The 24,714-nt window shown below is 44.5% G+C and overlaps 1 protein-coding gene across 1 annotated transcript; it reads right to left on the reverse strand.

Moving 5' to 3' along the window:
- Positions 1-14,784: 14,784 nt before the first annotated feature.
- ADCYAP1 (adenylate cyclase activating polypeptide 1) lies at positions 14,785-22,590 on the reverse strand. Its single transcript, XM_003914207.4, is given in 7 exon segments — positions 14,785-17,469; positions 18,571-18,669; positions 19,145-19,276; positions 21,446-21,556; positions 21,881-22,144; positions 22,146-22,178; positions 22,381-22,590. Coding segments are annotated over 7 exon segments (1,011 nt in total). The 5' UTR covers positions 22,563-22,590; the 3' UTR covers positions 14,785-17,279.
- Between the last annotated feature and the right edge of the window lie 2,124 nt (positions 22,591-24,714).

Genomic DNA, 24,714 nt, shown 5'->3' on the forward strand with positions numbered 1-24,714 from the left:
GTGTATGCCTGTGCATGCACACGTGTTGAGGGGAGGACAGGAAGACCTGCCCTCCCCCAGGCCCTGGCTTCTCTTCAGACAGTGCCATTCACATTGAGCCTCACAGGCAAGTACTGCCTGGTGTAACTTGGGGAGTAATGGGGCCTGTTGACCAGAAACACTCCTTCAAAAGCTTCACACAGAAGCCTGAGTTTCCAGTCATCGCCAGCAGTACTTTCAGTCTTTAAGAGTCTTCTTTATGAACATGCACATTTTACCTGGATCAGGACACTGTGTTATCTGGCAAAGTTTGCCCATTTAAAATGAGTGACTGGAAAGGTTCATTTTTCTGGTCAACCCTCTACTGCCCCCCTATTGTCACGCCTTTGGGATTAGAATCCTGAAAGAACGATGAGAAGAAAGGCTACAAATGGAGAGACCTAAGAAACCCTGAATCTTGCTTGAGAGGAGGAAATCAGACACCTGCACAGTCCAGCAGCCTGATCCCAGGCGCCAGGGAGCAGGGAGCAGAGGAGCGTGCCAGGGACCAGAAGCCGGGAAGTGGGATTAAAGACTAACACTGGCCATGCAAGACGGACCACTGCACAGGAATTTACAGTTCACAGAGCACTTTTTCATCTCCTTAAAATCTGGTAAAATCCCAGTGAATTGAGCATTGTTATTTTCCTTCTCGTTTCATGGGGGACAAATGTGAGACTCAGAAAACTTGAGTGGCTCATCTAAGGTCACTGAGCTAGTAAGCAGCAGAACTGGACTGTAAACCATGGTCTTCAAGATCCAGTGATCTGGTTTGTTTGTTGGTTTGTTTGTTGATTTGTTGGTTGGTTGGTTTGTTCGTTGGTTGGTTTGTTGGTTGGTTGGTTGGTTGGTTGCTTGCTTGCTTGCTTGTTTGCTTGGTTGCTTGGTTGGTTTTTAGAGACAGAGTCTTGCTCTTTCACCTAGGCTGGAGTGCAGTGTCATGATCATGGCTCACTGCAGCCTCGACCTCCTGGTCTCAAAAGATCCTCCCACCTCAGCCTCTTGAGTTGTTGGGATTACAGGCATGTGCCATGTGCCAACATGACCAGCTAATTTTTTTAATTTTTTGTAGAGATGGAGTCTCACTATGTTGCTCAGGCTGGTCTTGAACTCCTGGTCTCACATGATCCTCCTACCTCAGCTTCCCAAAGTGCTGGCATTACAAACATGAGCCACCATGGCTGGCCTCAGTAAGTCTCTTTACCATATTTTTCAGCCTATGTGTGTCAGGACAACCAGTAGATGTGCCAAATGATTCTGTCCCCTGCAATACACACGGATCATAGTTATATACCTCTACTGAGTTTCCATTTACTGTGGCCACAGCTGACCCCAGAGACCTAGCAGTAGTCAGCCAGGCTGCTCATATCAGGAAAACTGGTATACCCTGAAACATGGAGTGAATGGCTAAAGGAGAAATTGAAGAGGGAGGCTAATATTAAGACAGGTAAGCAAGGTATCCCAACCCTTCTAAATCAGGAGAGTGCGTCGCTCACATCTTCCTATGGGTGATAGGATGAGCTGAGACCACAGAAAATACGGTGCAGAAGAGGCCTCAAGGGTGCCTCTTTCCGGGAGGGGTTGAGGCCCTGCTGGCAAATATTTACCCAGTCTCAGCCTACACCTCAAATATCCAGTCCATGTTGTCATCTAGTCTGTCTGTAAATGGTGAAAAAGAGGCATTCTTCACTTTCCTTAAGAGACCCGTTCCTGTGTTCAGTACTCTTTCCTATTAAAAAGGTGTTCTTGGCCGGCCGTGGTGACTCACACCTGTCATCCTAGCACTTCGGGAGGCCGAGGCTGGTACATGACCTAAGGTCAGGCGTTTGAGACCAGACTGGCCAACGTGGTGAAATCTCATCTCTACTAAAAATACAAAAATTAGCTGGGCATGGTGGCTGGTGCCTATAATCCCAGCTAGTTGGGAGGCTGAAAAAGGAGAATCGCTTGAACCCAGGGGGAGGAGGTTGCAGTCAGCTGAGACCATGCCACGTCACTCTAGCCTGGGCAAAAGAGCAAAACTCCATTTAAAAAAAAAAAAAGTATTCTTTTGTGTCTGATTTAAATGTTTTCCATCCACTTGCTTAGGTCTCAAAAAGAGATCATCAGTGCCCTTAAACAATATATTTAATATGTTCACGCCTACAAATAACTCCTTCAGGTTTTTTTTTTTTTTCTCTATTAAAGCAGCGCCAACTCCTTGGACATTTCCTAAGGCGTAAGTCCCATTTTTCATGGCTTTAATCAATTCCATTGCTCATCTGTGGTCCCTTTCCAATTTTCCCACATTCACCTTAAGATGTAAAGACCACAGCACAGTGTGCTGGATGCAATACTCTGAGGAACAGACCAATAAAAGGCTGACTTCCCAGCTTCTGAAAGAAGACCACACAATAAAAGCCAGGGTCATGTTCATGCCAAAATATCACTAATACATAACAGCCCCGCGTTGCTGATTCGTTCAGTGTGCGCTCCATTTGCCGCCCACCTCCCTGGTGTATTTCTGTGGGCTGTGGTGAGTGCTCCTGCACATAACCTTGTACTGACCCTTCCTGAACAGCACTGCTGGAGAAGAGAGAGCCACAGGAGTTTACAAGTTTAAAATGCGTTAAGAGCAGCCACTTCTTATTATCACAGATGACTAGAGCATCACAAAAGTTTAGAACAAAAAGAACGCTCAATCTAGCACCACAACAAGAAAGGAGGTATTATATATATATGTATAATATATATACACACACATACACACATACATATATTCACATATGTGTGTGTGCATGCGCATGAGTGCATGTATGCACCAATGATGCCTCTATAAGTACAAATAGCCTAAGGACATTGGCAGGTGATTTATACACTGAGGTCTGTCTGTATAAAGGTAAGCATCATCCTCATTCACCAACTCACAGGGTTGATAAGCAAAAAGACTAAGAGAAAGCCAGAAGTACCTGGAGCTTGCTAGAAAATTGATCACAGCAGGAGCAGCAATCAGTCGGCCAGTTTTCTCTCTTGTTTTTCTCTCCACGTGCATATAAAATCAAGCTGCTTGCTCCTCACAAAGACAAACTACTACAACCTGAACTTTCCATTTTTTTTCCCTGAAGCAATACAAGATTGCGGAAGTGAAAGCCCCAGAAACGTTCTAATCAAGAATGAGAACTAAAACCCAACAACTAAGATTTAGGCAAAGAAGAAAAGAGACTCCAGAATCAGCACAGAGCCTGCTGCTGCTGCTGCTGGAGGCATTGCTAACACACTCACCCAAGCCTTAGCTCTTAATAGAGACATGTTTGTAGCTAAATGCCCCAGGCCTCTCTCTGCCTGAAGGGGCTAAGGCCCTGCTGGCAAATATTTACTCAGTTTCAAAACATCCCTTCCAGAGTGATATTTTTCTTTACTGTGCTGATGAAATCCACCCCTTCGAGTCCAGTAAGGTAGCACCATGTACCACTGACCCACATGGAGCGTCCACCACAGGGCCCGCACCATCTCGCATAGTCCCAGAGTGAGTTTAGTTCTCTGAAATGTTGGTTTAATGCCCAAATTGCAAGCTAGGTAACATAAGGTGGACATTTCAACAGAAAGTAGCTTGCAAAACCAATAAATCTGATTATATTCATTTAATAATTGAATTATATTTCCAAAAGGATGGACCACTATGTGTGAGATACAGACCTATTAAAAACACAGTGAAGATAAGAGATACCTGCACTTCCACGTTCATCGCAACACTATTCACAAGAGCCAAAATACAGAAACAACCATCTGTTGATATGCCCATCAACAGATCCATTGATAAAGAGTACGTGACATACCCATGCAACGAAATATTATTCAGCCATGAAAAAGAAGAAGATCATGTGCTACAGCATGGATGGGCCTTGAAGACATTATGACAAGTGAGATAAGCCAGACCCAAAAGGACAAATACCATGCGAGTCCATTTCCATGAGGTAGCTAAAGTAGTCGAATTCACCAAAGCAGAAAATAGAAAAGCGGTTGCCAGGGGCAGAGGGGATGGCAAAATGGGGAGATGTTCAAAAGGTAGAAAGTTTCAGTTATGCAAGGTGAAAAAGTTCTACAGATCTGCTGTGCAACATTGTGCTTATAGTAAACAACACTGCACATATCGTATGCTTAAAAATTTGCTGAGGGTAGATCTCATGTTATGTTTTTAAACACAAATTTTTAAACCTGATTCATCTCTACTGCATTGTAAATGGCAAACTGAATTGACAGTAAAATTATGTGCATGTCAAAAAATAATACACACACACAACGAGGATAGAGTAAGAACGAATGAAGATAGGGTTCTGGTGTAGACTCAGGCCGGGTCTGCTATGCTCAGCATCCCTACATCTAGAACCAGCGCCAGCTTCATGGGTGTATGAACCATACCCTGTGCTCAGAACAGGCACACACTTGATTTAATACTCTGCTGTTGCTATCTAGAAATTCTTAATAATTTTTTAAAATTTTCATTTTGTACTCAGCTCCACAAATTATGTAGTTAGTCGTTCCCAGAACTAATTGTGTCTGTTTACACACATACAGCGTTCATTCTATGTGACTGGAAATTTGTGATGTCCAACCATTATTGTATAATCTGTGCATGATGGAGCATATGTTATAAAATAAGAAAATAGCCGGGCGCGGTGGCTCAAGCCTGTAATCCCAGCACTTTGGGAGGCTGAGATGGGAGGATCACGAGGTCAGGAGATCGAGACCATCCTGGCTAACACGGTGAAACCCCGTCTCTACTAAAAATACAAAAAAAACTAGCCGGGCGTGGTGGCAGGCGCCTGTAGTCCCAGCTACTCGGGAGGCTGAGGCAGGAGAATGGCGTGAACCCGGGAGGCGGAGCTTGCAGTGAGCTGAGATCCGGCCACTGTACTCCAGCCTGGGCGGCAGAGCAAGACTCCGTCTCAAAAAAAAAAAAAAAAAAGAAAATATGTCAGGATGTTAGACACAGGTGGTTTGCCAAAGGCTGCTTTTGTAACCGTATAAAGAAATTAAGCTGGGGGGTTGGGGCGTTGTACTTGAGGGTAAAAGAGATTTGGAAATCCCTTACTTTGGGCTTCCCTCTACCCCACAGGACCCAGAATGTACCTGTGGGCAGGCAAATTACCATTGCTACCCACCCAAGCACATCTCCCTCAAGGAATTGGGAGGACCTGGAAAGCCATGTTCGTCAAATTTCCTCTAGCTCTAGCCTGGTGTCTCCTGACATTCTTTGCTAAAAATGCATCCTTTGTGCTTATCATAGTAATGGTGACTTCTAGAAAATGTAAGTGATGAACGCTCTTTTTTGCCAAGCCTCCAGCTCAGTTCGCTGAAGGAATTCTTCAGGATCATCTAAAGCAATCAGAAAAAAACAGATGCTTTCAGAGACTTGAATTGAATATCCTTTCAACAACTAGGCAATAAAGTTGAATGTAGTTTTTAGACAACTTAAATGAAAATGGAAAGTTAAGTCTGGTCTAAATGACTATAATATATACGGAGATAATTTATTAAGAAAGACTTAAAAATATATTTATTTCAAGGTATAATCAGACAAACCCTTACTCCCTCAGTTTGTTTAAGTTTTTTTGTTGTTGTTTTTTTGTTTGTTTGTTTGTTTTTGTCTTATAGTAGGATGCCTTTTATAGTAATGTCAGGGATGTAAACTACTCATTAACACTAATTGTCAACTTTAACCTATTAAAAAAAAATAGAGAGAGGTTCTACATCTCAAACAAAGGTCCCATAAGAAAAGACAGGATCCTGCACCAGGTATGTTGGCTCATGATTATAATCCCAGCATTTTCAGAGGCACAGGCGGGAGGATTGCTTCAGCCCAGGAGTTCAAGACAAGACTGGACAACATAGTGAGACCTTCTCCCTACAAAAAATAAGCAAACGTAGCTGGCCGTGGCGGCATTTGCCTGTAGTCCCAGCTATTCAGGAGGCTGAGGTGGGAAGATCACTTGAGCCTGGGAGGTCAAGGCTTCAGTGAGCCACGTCATGCCAGTGCACTCCAGCCTGGGCAACAGAGAAAGATCCTAGACCCTGTCTCCAAAGATAAAAAAGGAAAAACAAAGATCCTCTCTCCATTACTGATAATATGCACTGATTAATTTATGGAAAATCTAGGGGCCTTGCTTTGGTAATTTCAATCTCCTTTTTCATCAGCTCTTCCACCAGGATGCCTAGGAATCAGCAGATTGAACTGGCTTGAATTTTTGTTTCTTCTCCTTCCTTCTCTCTAATTGAAGCACAATTAAATAATGTTATGATCAGAAGAAAGAGTCTGATAATGGGATCATCAGCTCCTTACCTAATTATGAAAGTTGTGTGAGCAAGATGTGCCCCCTACAAAACCATACTCCCAAGACAGGTTCTATCTAATTATGCTAAGAGCATCATTTCTTTTCCCAGCTCACTCCACGACCAAGCATCTGGTTTGTTCATGTAAGAAAGTTTTTGAGAACAAGTAAATCAGACTACCTTTCCCTGATGAATGCCGTTTACATTCAAAGTGGACTAACCGGAAGATTATCCTAGGGATAATCCAAGAACATCTCATCTACAAGTCAGATGGAAAATTCCCAACCACTCAAGAGAGTCTCATGTCTGTTGTTTGAATGCCTTATATTCTTTACCACTTCTCTTCAAAGCTTACATTTGGAAACACCTATGGCAATGGACAAAGACAAATACACTTGAGGTCTTTGAGTAACTCCAAGGAATTTGAGTTTTATATTAATGCCCTGCCTTTTCTTAGAAAACAAATTCATTTGGTCAATCTATAACTTTTGGTGAGCACTTACTATCTGCAAATTCTATGTTACCATTCCTGCCTGTCATTGGACAGCATAAAATCTATCGCCGATTTAGATCAGATGCTAACAAGAAAATTGGAAAGGAAAACAATCCTTCAAAACTCAGACAACCTCAGCAAACATTTTCGGTATTCAAAGGAGTATGCTTTGACTTAAATCATTCAACAAGTATTTGTTGTAGCCCAAATCCTTCCTAATATCTAATCAAAATCTTTCTATGTGGCTGGGCGTGGTGGCTCATGCCTGTAATCCCAGCACTTTGGGAGGCCAAGACGGGTGGATCACTTGAGGTCAGGAGTTCGAGACCAGCCTGGCCAACATGGTGAAACCCCGCCTGTACTAATAATACAAATATTACCTGGGCACAGTGGCACGCGCCTGTAATCTCAGCTACTTGGGAGGTTGAAGTACGAGAATCACTTGAACCCGGGAGGCAGAAGTTGCAGTAAGCCAAGATGGCGTCACTGCAATCCAAAATGAAACTGTATCTCAAAAAAAAAAAATCTTTCTATGCTATACCTTAAATTATATAAATCATATTTTTTTCCTGTTGTCTGTGTGGTAGAGAACTATTTGCCAACTTTCATAGAATTAATTTCAATTCAACAAATAATTATTTAGTGCCCATTACATGCCAAATACTACAGGCCCTAAGAATAGGAAGTTGAATAATTATGGTCCTCTTCCTATCAGCAAAATACATGCATGTAGCTACATGCTAAACTAGGAGTATAAAGAAATGCAGCAGAAACACAGAGAAAGGAGTTTGGTTCTTCCCTGAAAGATCAGTCGCATTTCACTAGGAGGGCAAAGGGATAGAGGACTATTGCAGAGGCAAGGGACCACAAACAAAAGGTGATAGATAAGAGCAGGAAACTAGAGTGAAGAGAACTACTAAATACATGCTAAAGACTTTGGACTTCATCCAGTAGGCCACAGGAAGCCATAAACATTTATCAAGCCAGCATAGGATAGTAGCATGACCAGAGTCTTATTTTAGATCTGTCTGGAGACAGAGAAGGCTGAACCGGGGGGAGTAACTAGAGCCAAGTTTTGAGAGGCTATTGCAAAAACAGCCAAAAGACTATGTGAATGTGGAGTTCTGCAGAAAGTAGGATTGAAAAATCCTAAGATTTTGTGACCAATTAAATGAATGGAGTAAAGGGGAGGAAAAGGAAGGGCACTCTGCAATACATCAGTTAAGAAGTGTGGTGGATATGATGCCAAAAACAAAGAGGAGGAATAAATGTGGATAATAGTTTTACCTGGGAACATATAATTGGCCCTCCATATTCATGGGTTCTGCATCTGTGAATTCAACCAACTGCAAATGGAAAATATTCCAAAAAAATTACATGTGTATGAACATGTACAGACTTTTTTTCTTGCCATTAATCCCTAAACAATAATGACTATTTACATAGCATTTACATTGTATTAAGTATTATAAGTAATATAGAGATGATTTAAAAGGCCGGACACGGTGGCTCACAGCTGTAATCCCAGCACTTTGGGAGGCTCAGGTGGGCAGATCACTTAGACCAGCCTGGCCAACATGGTGAAACCCCGTCTCTACTAAAAACACAAAATTTAGCCAGGTGTAGTGGCACATGCCTGTAGTCTCAGCTACTTGGGAGATTGAGACACAAGAATTGCTTGAACCTGGGAGGCAGAGGTTACAGTGAGCTGAGATTGTACCACTGCACTCCAGCCTGGGCAACAGAGTGAGACTCTGTCTTAGATAGATAGATAGATAGATAGATAGATAGATAGATAGATAGATAGATAGACAGACAGATAGAGCATACAGAAGGACATGCACAGGTTACATGCAAATGCCACACCATTTATATCAAGGACTTGAGCATCCACAGATTTTGGGTTCTGCAGGGGTCCTGGAACTAATTCCACATAGATAATGAGGGATAATTGTATTGATTTTGGGTATTTACTGGATATCCAGGTAAATATCTCAACTGGGCATGTGAACTTTCTCACGAGGTCTGTAAGATTGCAAGTTGTCAAACCATCAGATCATAAAAGATAAGATTATCCAAGGTGAAAGTATAGCCCTAGGAGAAAGGGGGAAGGACAGGACTTGAGGCCATCTACCTTAAAAAAGGAAGAGGAGGCAATGTAAAAGATTGAAAAAGAGACAAACAGGTATGAGAGGGAAAAGACAAAAAAGCCATGATCCAGGAACAAGTGAAAAGAAAGTTTTAGGAATGAGGGAATGCTATAAAAAGATTATATAAGATGGGAACTGCAAAAATATTGCACTTGGCAAGTATGGGACAATTGAACATGAAGAAATTGCAATTAAGTGTTAGAGGAAATACAATCCTCAGGAAATTGAGGTGGGGATTTGAAGTGAAAAAAACACATGGAGATAGAGGAAAAGAAACTAGGGAAGTTTTGTTTTGTATTTGTTTGTTTTTGGAAAATGGCAGGCAAAGTCAACAATGAGGTCACCCTGCAGGATGGGCCAAGGATACTGAAGAGTGAAGCAAACAAGTACAGGAATAGAAAATAAGACTGATTAGCAATGAGTGCTTTATAGATCCTACAGACACAGGTAATCATAAATTTATAGTAAGAAAGGATGAAAACAGAGCCAAGATTTTTCTCAATAGCCTTCAGCAACCAGGAGAAAACACATGGTTGGGTTGATCCAACTTTGAGGAGTGTTAATGTGAATGTGGCAGAAACGGTCAGGGAGTGAAAAATGGTCAGTGGGGGCGGGCAGGGTCACTAAACTGATCTGGGATGAGAGGAGAAACAGCGAAGAGAGAAAGGGGCAGGGAGCCTGGGGAAATGGCGGGCAGGGCATCAGAAGACTGGAGCCTCGAGTGTGATCACAAGTTTCATGGGTGTTAGGGAATGACAGCAGTGACAGGATAGCAATTTCTACTCAACAGAATTTCAAAAAATGTTTCAGAGAAGAGCAGTTCTAAGGTACTTGTGGTTCAAAGAAGTAGTACCGTTGGCAGCAAAAGATGGTGAGAGTTCCTCAAAGGATATTTCTTACTATGGTTAAAATCAGTGACTAGGGTTCACTTCTAGGTGCTCTGAAATGTTTTAATATTGAAACTTTAGAGTAAAATTTTAACGGAGGATGTGAAATCTTTGGAACACTGGGGCACTGGAACTCGTAAAGCTTCCTGTCGGCTGGAACCTCTGTAGACCACTCTTAACTCTCTTCTGTGTTCTGAGAAAACCATACTAAGCCAGTCTGAGTTGGGTTGTCCACTACTTGAAACACAGGTCCTAACTGATACTACAAATAACAAACCAAAAAAAAAAAAAAAAACTGACTTAGGCAATGAAGGGGACTTATTGACTTATTTAACAGGAAACTCAGGGACTCAGCGATGTCATCAGGAACCTGCCTTTTCCTGTTACTCCTCTGTGTCTTCCATGGTGACAGGTCCACTGTGAGGCTGGCTTCTTATATGGTGCACTACATTACACACCACACCATTCCAGAGAAGAAAAGGACTTATTTTCCAGAAGCATCAAAAAAAAAATTCCTCTCTAACCCCACTATTCTAAAATGGATCACATGCCACTCCAGGAACTGTGGCCAGGAGATGCAATTTTCCTGATTAGTTATATTTTAAAGTGGGGAGTTATTGTCCCCATAAAATCCATATCCTGAATGAGGTAGGTATAGTTAACCAAGCAAATATCAGGGTAGTTAACAAGAGAAAGGGAAATACCCATAGATACACATCATACTATTTTCTTTGTGGTTTATAGGCAATATTCCTCTCTGACTTAAGATTCTATAATATACAGCAAAGACATAATTAAGAAAAAATTTAACTGGGACCAGACGACATCGCCTACTATAATGCTAAACTGTTAAAAAATATTTTTTCATTATATTATTTTGGCTGTTCATGAACTCATGTTTCAAATTACATTTCAGCTGATGAGAGAAATTTCTTCGGCAGCTGTAGATAACCGCTCTGTTAATTATCACTTTGAGAGCAGTCCAGTTCCCAGTCTGCCTCCCAAGGTATCCCTTTTCCTCTATTCCAGAAAAAAGGTATTATTGTCTTGAAGCATAAGGTGAATTCTGTTTTAGTTTGAAAATATGACTCTTCTTTTTTCTATGAGAATGAAAAAAATTAAAACCTGTGTGGCTTGAATCTATGATGGCCTTTTGCCTGTACGTGAATTTGGACTTTAGTTTATCTTAACTAATAGAAACACACTAATTTGGCATTCTTTCTACGTAGCTTTTCTTGGAGGTAGATCGAGTCTGATTCATGATGTCCATCTAAGTGATAAGTTAATTTTTCAGATCTTTGGCTCTTCCACATTAAAAAAAAAAAATACTCCTGTATATGCTTTGCAGTTGTCCTATGACAAGGGAGAAATATCACGGTGAATTCTACAGGTCCTCTGTTTATTCCAATCCCTCAGAAAAGATAGTTCTTATGTTCCCAGAAGTGTGTTGGCACTAAAGTGCAAATGTATTGTCCACACCCTCTAGGAGGTCATCCAGTGGGGAGACAAGCCATGCTCTTACAAAACACTTACAGAACTGGACAGAGCAGCATGGAATTAAAAGTCAGAAAGGAAATACAGAAGAGGCAATACAGAGTATAATGGTCATGGAGAAACAGTGCAGGTTCCCGGGGAGGAGGAGTGAAGATGACCGTGACTCTGAGAGGCTAAAGGAGATGCCTAGAACAGGAGAGCTTGAGTTGGACCTTACAGAATATTGAGGTTGGGTGGGTAGAGAAAGGACATTGTGGTCATGGGGGGATTGCTGGTAACTGATAAGGAGCATTTGCGTTCAAAAACTGATAAGAACCTGTTTTTTAAAAGAAGGAGGATTGGCCTGGAGCACTGGCTCACGCCTGTAATCCCAGCAGGAGGCCGAGGTGGGTGGATCACCTGAGGTCAGGAGTTCGAGACCAGCCTGGTCAACATGGTGAAACCTCATCTCTACTAAAAATAAAAAAATTAGGTGGATGTGGTGGCACGCACCTGTAGTCCCAGCTACTCAGGAGGCTGAAGCAGGAAAATCACTTGAACCTGGAAGGTGGAGGCTGCAGTGAGCCAAGCCACTGCACTCCAGCTTAGGCGACAAGAGCAAAACTTCATCTCAAAAAAAAAAGAAAGAAAGAAAAAGGTCCAGGTGCACACAGTGGCTCAAGCCTGTAATCCCAGCACTATGGGAGGTCAAGGTGGGTGGATCACCTGAGGTCAAGAGTTCAAGACCAGCCCGGCCAACACGGTAAAACCCTGTCTCTACTAAAAATACAAAAATTAGCCGGGAGTGTTGGCATGCGCCTGTAATCCCAGCTACTCGGAAAGCTGAGACAGAAGAATCCCTTAAACCGGGGAGGCGGAGGTTGCATTGAGCCAAGATCGTGCCACTGCACTCCAGCCTGGGCAACAGAGTAAGACCCTTTCTCAAAACAAAAAAAAAAAAAAAAAAGAGGAAGGATCGTGTTAAAGAACAGAGAGGTAAAATTGACTACTGATTACCTTAAACCCTTTAACCCTTTGACAATGGAAGCTACTCTGGAACATCTGATCAGAGGGACATGATACTAAGATGGAGCTAAAACTATGTGGTTGCAAGGGAAATGACCAGGATGACCAACTACAAACCAACATGAGAATCCAGCAGTGATGCAATCTGCAGCAGCAGCGGCAGCTGCCATCTCCCTTCTACAGAAAAGGATGGCAACAAAAGAGAAGAGGGATGACTTGATCTTAGCTTCCAATCTTGTGATTATGTGAACAGTAGGGTTGGGTTGAAGGTCATAGTGAGCCATCCAAGAGAAATCATCTTGTGAACAGTTGGGGAGCAGTAAATACATTCAAACCAAATTGGGATATAATGCAACTGGAAGTTGACTTCCGGATCCCCAGAATTATGGCCAGCTAGCTGCACAAGTTCTCTTCATTATAGCGATAATCTCTTAGTCCTGTGATTGAATATTTTGGACCCAACTTAAAGGATCACTCTCCTTCCACAAGCTCCTGTAGGAGAGGTCCAACCAGCCTGTACAAGTAAAATAATGCTAACTAGTAGCTATAGTGGCCTAAAGGAAATACTGAAATTGTCAAAGAGCTTAATGACCAGATATCTTGGAAGAATATGGCAAGTGATATACTTATTACTGTGTGCAGGTAACATGACCTTTTGCTTATTTTATATGAAAAAAATTCAGACCAGCACATATGTACGTTTACATATGTCACCAATTCTAAATCTAGGCAGTCTCAAATTCTAGTGCACAGTAATCTAGGGTTTTTATTTAAAATGCAGAATCACCGGATCTGGCAGAGCCCTACAATTTTGCATTGTTAAGCCCCCCCGGATGATCACATTTCAGAAAAACACTCTGAAAAAAATACTACCTGAGCTCCCAAGTGTTAGTCAAGCTCTCTCGACCAGTGTGGTGGCCCACTTCAGGTGTTCAATAGTGTGTACTGTATTGAGTAAGTGTGTTCTCAGCCCTAACAGCATTAAGACACCTGTTACAGCTTCTTGAATACCCAAACATATCAAGTCTTCCTTTAAAAAGCTATAATTTGAGTTATCACAGAAGATAATATAGCAAGTTGCTAAATACATGAACTTCACTTGAAGTCAGCCAAGTCTGGGGTTTATCTTTATGTTCTTGACAAGTCGTTAGCCTAGCCCCAACCAAATAAATTCTTCTTCTTTATTTTTCCATTTACCACACTAATGTCTTCAAGGACAAAGAGGGCAGTTAAAGATGGAGAAGAAAAATTCCTTATCTAATAAAATCAAATGCAAATATGAACTGTACTGGATTCATTTTCTCATTGACAACAAGTGGGATTTCTAGACTGTGGGCTCCTCCCTATTTGATTCTAGGCCTTAAATACTGAGCTAAATTCTGAATTTTAGAATCTTCACTCATCCTTTAATTCTATTGTGACACATTTATTGATTTACTAATTGAGCCCATTAATTTTTAGGATGAAACCCTGGCATTTTAAATTAAATGACGTGTCACTTATTATGTGACTTTCTGTACACTTTCTAAGCCAAAAATAGTCAAGGGCGCCAAAACACACACCACTAGGGAATTTGAGGGAATTTCATATGAAAGTTTTGCTCTAAAGTTTGTAAATACGAACTAAGACAGCATATAATCCACAAATGACTTCTTGTGTTTTGTCTTGTACTTCAAAGTACATTTTCTTTTAAAGACATCTAATTAACTCTTTACTTACTCATGTTCATGTTCCTTCTACCTAAAGCATTTTAATCAGAGACAATTGTTTGTATGTCTCTAAACACATTTTAAAACCTCCAAAACTGATTATTTAGATCATTTTATACAAAATTTTATCAAGACAAGTTTAGTCTGCAGTTTCTTATATAAGAACAATGTTAGATCCCTATTTTAGGCTGGGCGTGGTGGCTCACGCCTGTAATCCCAGCACTTTGGGAGGCTGAGGTAAGAGGATTGCTTGAGCAACACCAGCCTGGGCAACATAGTGAGACCTGGCCGCTAAAACAAAAAATAAAAGAACAAAGTTAGATCACTATTTCGGATGTGTAACTAATGCTCCATTAGTTACACTCCAGTAGTGTCTCCCACTACTACCTAGTAACTTTCTGAATATTGAGCAATGTATATACACACTAGGGGATAGAAATTAATCTAAATTGTGTGTCTTATAATGTTGCAACATCGTGCCTGTCTATGAGCTTAAAACCTTCTTAGGCATCTCCATCTGAGAAGCTACTTTAATTTTTTAGCAGAATCCAGTAGCCCATCAAGTATTAAAGCACAGTTCATGAAAATACAAGGATGCTTAGATAGATATATATTCCAGACATAAAAAAAATCTTATGGTTGCTAAAGAAATATAATACTTTAAGAGATTTTAAAGTAGTTATTTCCTGAATGTCTTTTTTCCCAAACATTAGACCAAGTTGCATTGTTTACAAAAATTTATTCATACAAATTTTACACACTTTATATAACAGTTATCAAAGTCCTAGTTATAGATATCATGTGTGTAATAATACTTGGTTAAGGTGTTTTTATAATCAGTTGCACACAAAATAAGAGCTTCAAGACTAATATCTACCTAAATTATCACTATATCATAAATCTGCTTCAGTTTAGTAAGGCTCTTGGCATTTCTAAAAAGTATACAAAAGATTAAACTGGGTGATCACTGTAAAATGCTTGCAACTAGCCACGGGAACACTAAATTAGACTTCATAAATAAAAGGTTAACTAGAGCCCTATTTCACCACTAACAGCTGACACAAATACAGAAAACTCTGCCCATTATCCAAGAAACAAATAATTAAGACTAAAATGCAAGCTGATGTGTTGCAGCATTGTAGGGCCACTAAATAGCCATCTGTGATTCGTGGCAATTTAAAAGGCGAAGAAAGGCACTAAAGCTGCAAACTGCATCCCGTGTCCCATTGCCTGAGGAGACTGCAGAATTAAAGGAAGATTGATCCTATACACAGGACTCAGGCATAAATCGAATGCCTCTGTTTTCACTATTTGCAATGTGATCTCCTGGCAGCATCCATCCCGCCTGGGAATGCAAATCCAATTCTGTTTTCTTTGATTTATGACTTCATACTGATCAAATCCGTAAAGGAAACGGAAAGGTCCTTTAAACTTTACAAGCTAACGTTTAATCTTTCCTCGTTCTTTTTTTTTTCTTCTTCTTCTTCTTTTTTCAAAAAATAAAAAATAAACTTGTGCCTGAAATTTGGGAGAGTGGCTGGCTGGTTTGTCTGTTGCTGCTCGATCTGGTTGCTGGGTGAAGGTTCTTTTGTTTATAAAGATTACTCTATATGTTGAAAGAATTGACAGGAAACAGACATGCTTTCTTTAGCCAAAGAAAGGATACAAGGGTAGGTTCTCAGGGTCTTTTGGAGCTTGCTTACCTCACTCTTGACCACAGATATAAGATAGTACTCATACATATGAAGAAGAGGATTAAATGATTTATCAGTTAGCAAAACTGGGCAACATGTAAACACTACACATTCTAATATGACAAAGGTTGGTTTTATGAAATAAATTTTACTAAGCAATAAGCAATAATGTAGAAAAATACATTTTACCTACAAACTCAATAAACAAGAAACAAAGGGTTCATATTTAGTGCATAATTACTTATTAATAGCTACACAGGGGTTCCTAAAATTTACAATAAGTGCCTGCATCAAACAAAAAAAAGAAGCATTCACAAGTTTAAGAGAAGTGAATGAAAAATGGTAAACAGTACTTAAACAGTGCAGGAGGGTAGGAAGGAGAGGTCTCCATAAAACCACAAAGGAAAAGGGTGGCTCCTACAGAGCAGGTTTCAAAGGGGAGGATCCTGGCCATTTCACAAGATGAGAAGCATGGACAGCACTGGAGAAAAACACATTGTACTTTGCATCCATTTCCAATACCCAGCGCCCAAAGTCAGGACCATTGGGACTGGACTTGCCCTCAGCTTCCCAGACCTGGGACAACCTCAAACCAGTCCCTTTCCAGGGTCCTCCTCCTACCACCGCATGCTCTGCCTCTTCCAATATACTTCTGTGTCCTTCACTTTGTTCCGATTGCCCTAATTTGGGGATATTAGATTCCCTGGCAACTCAGGAAGTACAGAAAAAAGAGCGGTCTAACGAAGTCGCCCTTTTCTGCACTTCCTCAACTCTTCCCCCAGGGAGACGCGTGAATTCTGGGGAGAAGCACAATTTGGATCGAGCTGTTGTTTTATCAGGAGAATTTTCTTCTGGGCTGAGAGTCTGAAGAGAGACAACTACACATAAAAGGAGAATCAAAGAAAGCAGAAATATTGGAATTGTCACCCAACCAGGGGGACAGTGCCCAGTTGAGTTAGGCTGGGATTGAAGCAGCCTGCCCCAGAGACTCACTGGGAAAGAATGCCCTTCAGCAATTCTCCAAATCATTCCCTCAAAATCTCTCTGGAGCAGGGCATCATTGTTTATGTACAGTAGCAAATGGTAAGTAGTAATATCTTCAGGCCTGTCATGGATAAAAATACTATCCTTTTAATTCCAGTTTACAAAAATAGGAGTAATATTCAAAACAATGATTGTCTACTTTTCTATTTATTTTTATAAAAACATAAACAGCTCAGGCGAATTTTCAATCCTTGTGCACGCTTTGTATGAACTTCTCTCTATACTTATATATATATATTCTTTTTATATATTTATAATATATATCAATAATTGGTCCACAAAGTATATCTGTGCATTCTCTAGTGCTTTGTAAAAAGAAAAACAGTATTATTATCAAAATATTCATTTAATGGCTTTACTTCATTACATAAATACATGTTTGGATAGAACACACGAGCGATGACTGTTCAGTCAGTTTGGAAAACGACTTTTCATTGCGTCAGGGCTGTATACACAGGGTAGCTGGTAACTCATCGCTACAAATAAGCTATTCGGCGTCCTTTGTTTTTAACCCTTTGTTTATACCTTTTCCCTAGGACGGCCGCCAAGTATTTCTTGACAGCCATTTGTTTCCGGTAGCGACTGTAGCTGTCCGTGAAGATTCCATCCGAGTGGCGCTTGGAGAGCGGCTCCGCGTCCTCCTCCACGCCGCCGCCTAGGCTCCCACTGCAAGCAAAGGGGTCGGAAAGAGGGTGGCGGGGCGGGAGACACAGGTTCAATCGCTGCGGGGAGCAGGCGGGCCCCACCCCACGCGGGAGCCTTCCGGGAGGGCCCGGGGCTCGCACTGCCCACCGCACCGCCTCCCTCTGCCAGGAAGCAGCCGTAGGGAGGGCTGAGATGGAAGCCCCTCAATGCCTCCCTCCCCACCCAGGATTTCCCGGCACGAAACCCCACAGAGGGAGGGCCCGGGATGAGATCCGGGCAGACGACACTCGCTTTAAGCCTAACCTTTCTCCCAACTCTGCCTCTTGAGATCTGACCATCCGTGCGTTCGCACTAAATTGTCCTCACTGTTCCTCTCACCCCCGACGTACAGAGAAAATAACCAGAGAGCCCTAAACATGCCAGGCTGGCTGCTGCCCTGGAGTTTGCATCGATCCTACAATTCCTAGTCAAACATGAACACTCCTCTCCCTCCTCACGCCAAGTTGAAAAACGTGGTAATAATATAAGTCGACAGGCTGTAGGCAATATTTTTCACTGCATGAATTATTCATGGCGAAAATGTAATCTGTCTTCCCACGGGCTTTATTAAAATGTTGCCTTCTGCTGAGATACGCTTCACGCAAGCCCTATGCTCTCAGTTTCTCTGGCGTGAGCAAAACTGTTTGGTTCCCTAAGTCTTCAAATTTGGCTATTTATCATTTCGATTTGAATTTTCAGTAAATACAACCACCCCTTTCCCCATCCCCCCCAAAAAAAAGTCATGCTTAGAGGAAATTATAGCAAAACCTCCCTGGAAGCTTGAAGGTTTTGAATGACCGAGAGGTTTGGTTTGGTTTCTCTTTCTTTTCACTCCCTCGCTTGAGTTCCCTTTTTCCCTCTTCCAGAGCTCTCTGGGCCAATTTAAGGTGCCACTTAAAAATCTCCACCTGCGACCTGTGGCAGGTACCCACCCCAGACCCTGGGGCGCAGTCTCACTCTGGGCCCCACGTGCGCGCACGGCCGTGGAAGCAGCGCCGCCCGCCCTCCGCGCGCCCCACACAAGCACCCACTCCGGCGCGCGCGAGCCACCATGCGCGGGTTAATCCTTCCACAAACTCTTACCCCACGCCCTTGGCCACGAGCGACTGCAGGTACTTCCTGGCGGACAGCTGGTCCAGCACTTTGCGGTAGGCCTTGTTAAGGATCCCGTGGGCGACATCTCTAATGGGGAGGCAAAGTGCGCGCCCAGGGTCACTGATTCTGCCTCCCAGGTGGCCGCTGGAGACCCCCTTGTTGGGCGCGCGCCCCCTCGACTGTCAGGGAGGCTGACAGAGAAACCTCCAGAGGCACAGAACTCGCGAGTAACTCCCGGGACGATCCCGAGAGTAACTGCTAGGATTGGGAGTTAGTCCTGGCTCTAGGAATGGCAGCTGTGGAGTGTGGGTTCCTTGACGCCACTCACTGCCACTCTTTGGGCCACAGCCCCCTCGGTCCCCACGCGGCCCTCAGGTCCACATAGACCCGCCCGCTGCTAATTTTCTGTCACTGCAATAGGATCGGGCCAGGGAGAAGGACAGGCTTGAGGACTTTCTTGGGGGAAAAAAAAAAATCCTCGGTGGGTCACCACACCACCCCTCCAGTCACCGCAGTCCCGAGCGCCCAGCCGCGGGTGTGCGCGAGGCCGCGCGAATCTCACCTTCTCTCCGAGGGGTAGTACAAGGCGGAGGCGTCGCGCAGCGCGGAGGCGGGGCTCCCGGCGCCCGGCGGCTCCAAGTCGTAGAAGTCTTGCAGCGGGTTTCCGTCCTCGTCGTACGCCTCTTCCTCCGGCCTGCGGGGTGGCCCGGGACAGAAGGAGTGGTCAGTACAAGTTCCTCCCCAGCTCTGCGAGGACCCAAAGAAAGGGGCTCGCGCTGATTTTCACAGTTGATAAAAGTCCTCCACGGAGAATTGTCTTTTCTCCCAGGACTGGAGGTGGGAGTAGAGGTAAGGAGGAGGGAACCACACCCGACCATTCCTACCCCGCCAGGCGGCTCGCCCACCCCCCCTTTTCGCGGGTAAAGGGTGGTCCTGCAGGGCCACAGCCTCAACAAGCACTGGGAAACAGAGGCGTCTCCGCCGATCGCGCACACCTGGCTACTGAAAAGGACCGCCCCCCTCCCCGCCCGGCTCCCGAGCCTCCACAAAGCAACAACGGGCGGGGACGAGAAAGGCCCTACGAGACTAGGTGCTGACCCACGCGAAGACCCGAATGGGGAGGCCCAGAAAGCAAAGGAGAAGATGGGTGGGGTGTGCGGCGGCCAGCTCCGCAGCCACCCCCACCCCAGCCTCCGAGCCCAGGGGAGCCCTTCCCGGAGCAGATGTAGGTCACGGAGAACCTCGGTTTCTATTTTGGGCAGGAGAGGATCTGGCAGGAACATGAATAATAGATGCCCCTAAACTTAGCCAGTTTGGCGGCGGCTCAGACTGTGGCGTGTCCTAGCCCTCCGGTGCCTCTCGACCGGAGAAAGTGCCAGGCACACGGGAATTTGAAAATAGCTGAGGGTGAAACGAGGGTGTTTTAAGGCAACTAAACGAATAGTTCGCGCTAATCTGTTAGCGATGGCGGGGCCCCATCTCACCCCCAGAGCACAAGGAGGGGGTGCGATACCCAGCGAGTGCCTGGCGACTTCGCAGTCACCCTCATCTACAGCCTCCATTCTTGACATAGGACGGGTAGAGATGAGTTAAAACTAATCCTTCTCGCTTTGGACCCCTGGAGAGATTTGGAATGCAGCCAGCGCTAGTAGCACTCTCTAGGCAGGGATGGAGTCCTACTTCGTTACTTCACTCGCCTTTTCTCCATCCTTGGAGAGGTCAGGGCAAGGCAAGCACATACCTCCGCACGCCCCGCACCCAGCCTTTTCTCGGCGATGCGCCTCAGCCCTGGCCCGGGTACCCCGAACCCTGGGTCTTTCTGATATTGCCCTGCCCCGAGTCCAGATACTGGAATCCTAATACAGAAGACAGAACCCATCTCTCCGTTCAAATCAATGGTCAGCGGCCCCCCAAGGCTAATGTTCCTAGGCGAGGCTAGGAGAAGGCAGCTTCGCAGACAGAAAGAGCGCTCCTCTCTGCCCCAGGCGCCGCGGGTGCGAACCCTCCCCTGCCCAGGGCTCTTCCACAGTCCGGCACATCGGCCCGCGACTCCCTGGGGCTGCCTCCGGGAACCTGGGCAGCGCCTGCCGATTAGAAACCCGGGGTTAAGAAAAAAGCCAAGGTTCCTCCATCCTGGGCCCGGCAGGGCTGCTCTCCCGCTCCTGCCTGCCTGCTGGCTTTCCCTTCCTCCTCCCTTGCGTCTGTTTTTCCCCCTCCTTCGCAGTCTCGTTCTTGTTCTTCCCTCTCTTAAGTCGCTTTTCCTCAATCACACCGGGCCAACACCCTCCCCCACCCCACGCCCCCCAAGACAGCCTGGGATTCAAAATGCAGTTGGAACACGGATCACTTGAAAGATAGCTCTTCAGGGGAAAGAACTGGAATGAAATGAAGAGAAAGGGTGGAAAGGAGAGAGAGGCCCCACCCGGATAGTCCAGAACAAGCGGTAACAAAGCAAAGTCCGAAGGAGCTTCACGCTCAACCCCCGGCCAGGCTCCAGAGCTGAAGTTCTCCTAACTCATCCTAAGAATAGGTAAAAGAAACCAACCTAGGGGCCATGCCCTGCCCCCATCCTGCTGGCCAGGTTGGGAGAGGCGGGTTCTCCAGCGGCCAGAAGCTCACTGACTCTACTCGGGACCCTGAGCTGCCTAGGGCTGGGGGAGGGTTCCGAGCCGTCGCGGAGCCTGCCAGACCCTCCGGCTAGAATGGGGACCCGCTGTCCAGCCAAGGCTGGCGGAGGCGCACTGGGGGCGCAGAGGGCGATGCTAGTAGTCTGGACCCAGAGGACTGCAGGAAGGAGACTGTGAGGAAGTGTCTGTGACTGGGAAGCCCCAGCTCCTGCTCGGCCCGGGCAGCCAGCACCTACCTGATCCCGGGGAACCGGAGTCCGGCGGCGGCAGGTGAGCAGTAGACGCTGCTGTGCATGATTATCCCGTAGACCAGCAGGGCCAGCCTCGCTCCGCTACACATGGTCATTCTGCGCAGGATGGGAAAGAGGGCACACAGCTGTGAGAACGTCCCTGGCCTTCCACCCTCCAACCCCAAAAAACTCTCAAAGCTGGGGGAGGGACGGAGCGAAGCCCCGGCTCCCTGTATTGAACACCACTTAGCGACAGCCGGCGCGCGCCCTGCCACTTCTTGCTTGCTATAGTTAGAAATATATATATATATATGCATATACCCAGCGCCCAATAACTAGCCAGACCTGGTTGAAGGAAAGCTAACTATCCTGACGCGATGCCAGCGAAAGAATCAGCAGTCGAGTGAGTCGGTGGGTTTGGTAAGATTTTCTTTCCCTTGCCCTTCAACTCTTACCGCTGTCAGGAGAGGGTGTGCTGCCAAGTAGGACGGCGGGCAAAGGGCTTCTTCAAGTTTCTGCGCTGGAGTCACAACCCGAGAGGCATCACCGTCTGGCGTTGGTGTCTGAGCAGAAGCCGCAGGAACGAGCAGGAGCAGCAGGAGGAGCTGCAGGACTTGTTTGCCGAGGCTCGTGTTCTGTTCAAAAGTTTGTAGACGCGCAGAACTAGGAGGGAGCGTGACACGGAGAGAAGGGGGCGAAGAGAGAAGAAAGAAAGAGGGGGCGAGGAGGTAAAGCGCGGAGGAGCAAAGTGGCCGTAAGTCCACCCGGAGGAATAAGCAAGCGATTAAGGAAAAGAGGGAAAGTCAGAGAAGAAGGGGAGGAAGGAAAGGGAGAGGGCCGGTCGCCAGCCGGCCTTTGTAGGAGCCGCTGGTCAGGCAGCTGTGAGGGTCGACAGCGCCTTCTCTGCTCCAAGGTCTCTCTGGCTGCCTCTGAAGCTGCGGCTTCTTCAGCTGCTGCCGGTGGTTACAGAGGTGACTGGCCTTCTGCTCGTATTTATCTGTGCAGTTAGCAAAAATCTATCCGAACGTGGTTTTTGGAGAGCCCTCTTTGTCAACATCTGTCTGCCTGTTGCCTTTAAGAACAGAATATTTTGTTTCACTGTTGCGCTCCGATTTTTATTCATGAAATGACTTCCTTTTTTTTTTCAGTCACGTAATGATCGGGTATCAGAAAAAGACGTCAGCATCCTAGTCCCTCAAGGAACATATTAACTATTCTGTGCTGTCCTCTTGGATGATAAGATCCGGAGTCATCGACTTCTCATAAACACCTTTCACTCATACAATCCAATTTTTAAGAAGTCCAATTATTTTTGATGGTTTTCAAGTTCACCCATTTCTCAAGGACAGGTAAAGAATTTTTAGAATTTTGAGGATGGCAAAAGTTATGTTTTTAACTATATAATTACGATTTCTCTTTACTTTTTCATCAAGCCCCACCAATCAGAGCTCTGGTCTCTGGAGTTAAGCATCATCAAGCTCTCCTATTAATAAATTTAATTTAGATCTCCTAATTTCTTGCGTATGTTCTTTCAGATAGACCATTAAATGTGGAAGTCGTTTTGCTTTTAAAGGGAAGTCTTGGAGGATTTTCAGTAAATCTCTCTTGAGTCTGGCTGCCGTTGACAGTCGGGCTAGGAGTAGATTGATGAGAGCTCAAGCTGCCTCCGGAGCGCGGCCTGCGGAGCTGTCCAGACTCCGGGTGCTGAAGTGTTCGGTCACAGATGCTACAAACGTTGAAAATTGCCACTGGTTTAATTTTTCACCAGAGCCTCTAAATTTGAAGAGTTGGCAGTAGTGCTATTAACGTGGCGATTCATTGCCTAAATCACCCCCATCGTTCAGATACATCTTTCCCCTTTGTAGTGTCCACAAATGCCCTAATGCTGAGAATGCTCTCCATCCCTGCCTGGATTTGAGGAAAAAGCATTCTGTCCTCCGTTAGTCCTGGCTTTTGGATCTCTAGACTGGCCGTTTGGCTACCTTCACACCTTCTGTGACTCTTACAGATTTTAAAAATTGATGTTGTGAAATTGTGTTTTCCACAAGAAATGAAATGTTAAGAATTTTGGGGTGAGAAATATGTTTTTCCACTTTGTTTACAACTTAAGCTCTGTTTGGGAAACACAGATGGACTGGGAAAGCATGAGGGTTCCCAGTACAAGTTCACTTGATGAAGGTTTCTAACAGGAATCCCTCTGCTGGAAACAGTTAAATTTTTTTTAACTGAAAATGATGTGGTAAGAGGAAAGCAATAAGGGGAGACCATATCCACCCAGAGGCTTCCAATTTCCTGGGTAATTTAAGAAGGGTCATATATTTCTACACCAGTAAGAGAAATTGGGTCTATTTCTTGAAAGAAAGAAAGGAAGGAAGGAAGGAAGGAAGGAAGGAAGGAAGGAAGGAAGGAAGGAAGGATCCATCAGTAACCATTAGAGTGCATTTTAATTATTTGGATCTTACACAAAAATTAGGGGAAATTCCAGTTTAGTGAGAGGGTTTCCTGTTACTATGATTCAGATCTAACATTTAAATAAGCTATATTAGTTCTGCATGCTTTTTCCAAGATATTATGTTTCTCCTTCTAAATGCTGTTCCCGCTCTTACTTGAGATTTAATACTTCCTCCTTCTTAAAAAAACTAAGTTTTGCTTATTCCTGGCCATGAATGACCGAAAACTGTCTGCTTCTTCTTAGTTTATTCCTGGCCATGCTTCAGATTGTCTGCCTTCAATAAAGCTTCAAACCACATCTACATGGGAATATGTCTCTTTTACTCTGATACATATGCTCACTGATTTATGTCGGAGTGTTTACCTGCCTGTGTTCCGTGTTCAGCTCTGCCTCTGCAGCAAGCTCGCACACAAAGAGCCTGTGGTGAACACTACCAGATAATCAAGCAGAGACGTCTTTCTTACTAAAGCGCCCAAAGCTATTCCCCACTGTGGCTTTCCTGTCTTCCGCCTTGCTTCACGTCAAAGGTGAACCCCATTAAAATCCTTACTCTTTCCTCCCACACGAATTCTGAAATGAGTTCAATCTGGAGAAATATTTGAAAATTTCCAAGACTCCTTGTACAATTCACTACTCAACTTTAGTAAAGGGAGCCACCATGTGGGGAGTTTGCTGACTTCACGGCCTATTAAAGGGGGAAAACCACAAACACAATTAACCATCTGGGGGGGACGACTAACTGCTGGCTCCAAGGGCCAACAGGGGCTGAACTGTGCCTCTGACTTACCAAGGCTATGACCCCTGTGCTCTTCTCAGTTTAGAT

Source organism: Papio anubis, chromosome 19 (assembly GCF_008728515.1).
Source record: "Papio anubis isolate 15944 chromosome 19, Panubis1.0, whole genome shotgun sequence".
In the NCBI taxonomy this organism is placed as follows: domain Eukaryota; kingdom Metazoa; phylum Chordata; class Mammalia; order Primates; family Cercopithecidae; genus Papio; species Papio anubis.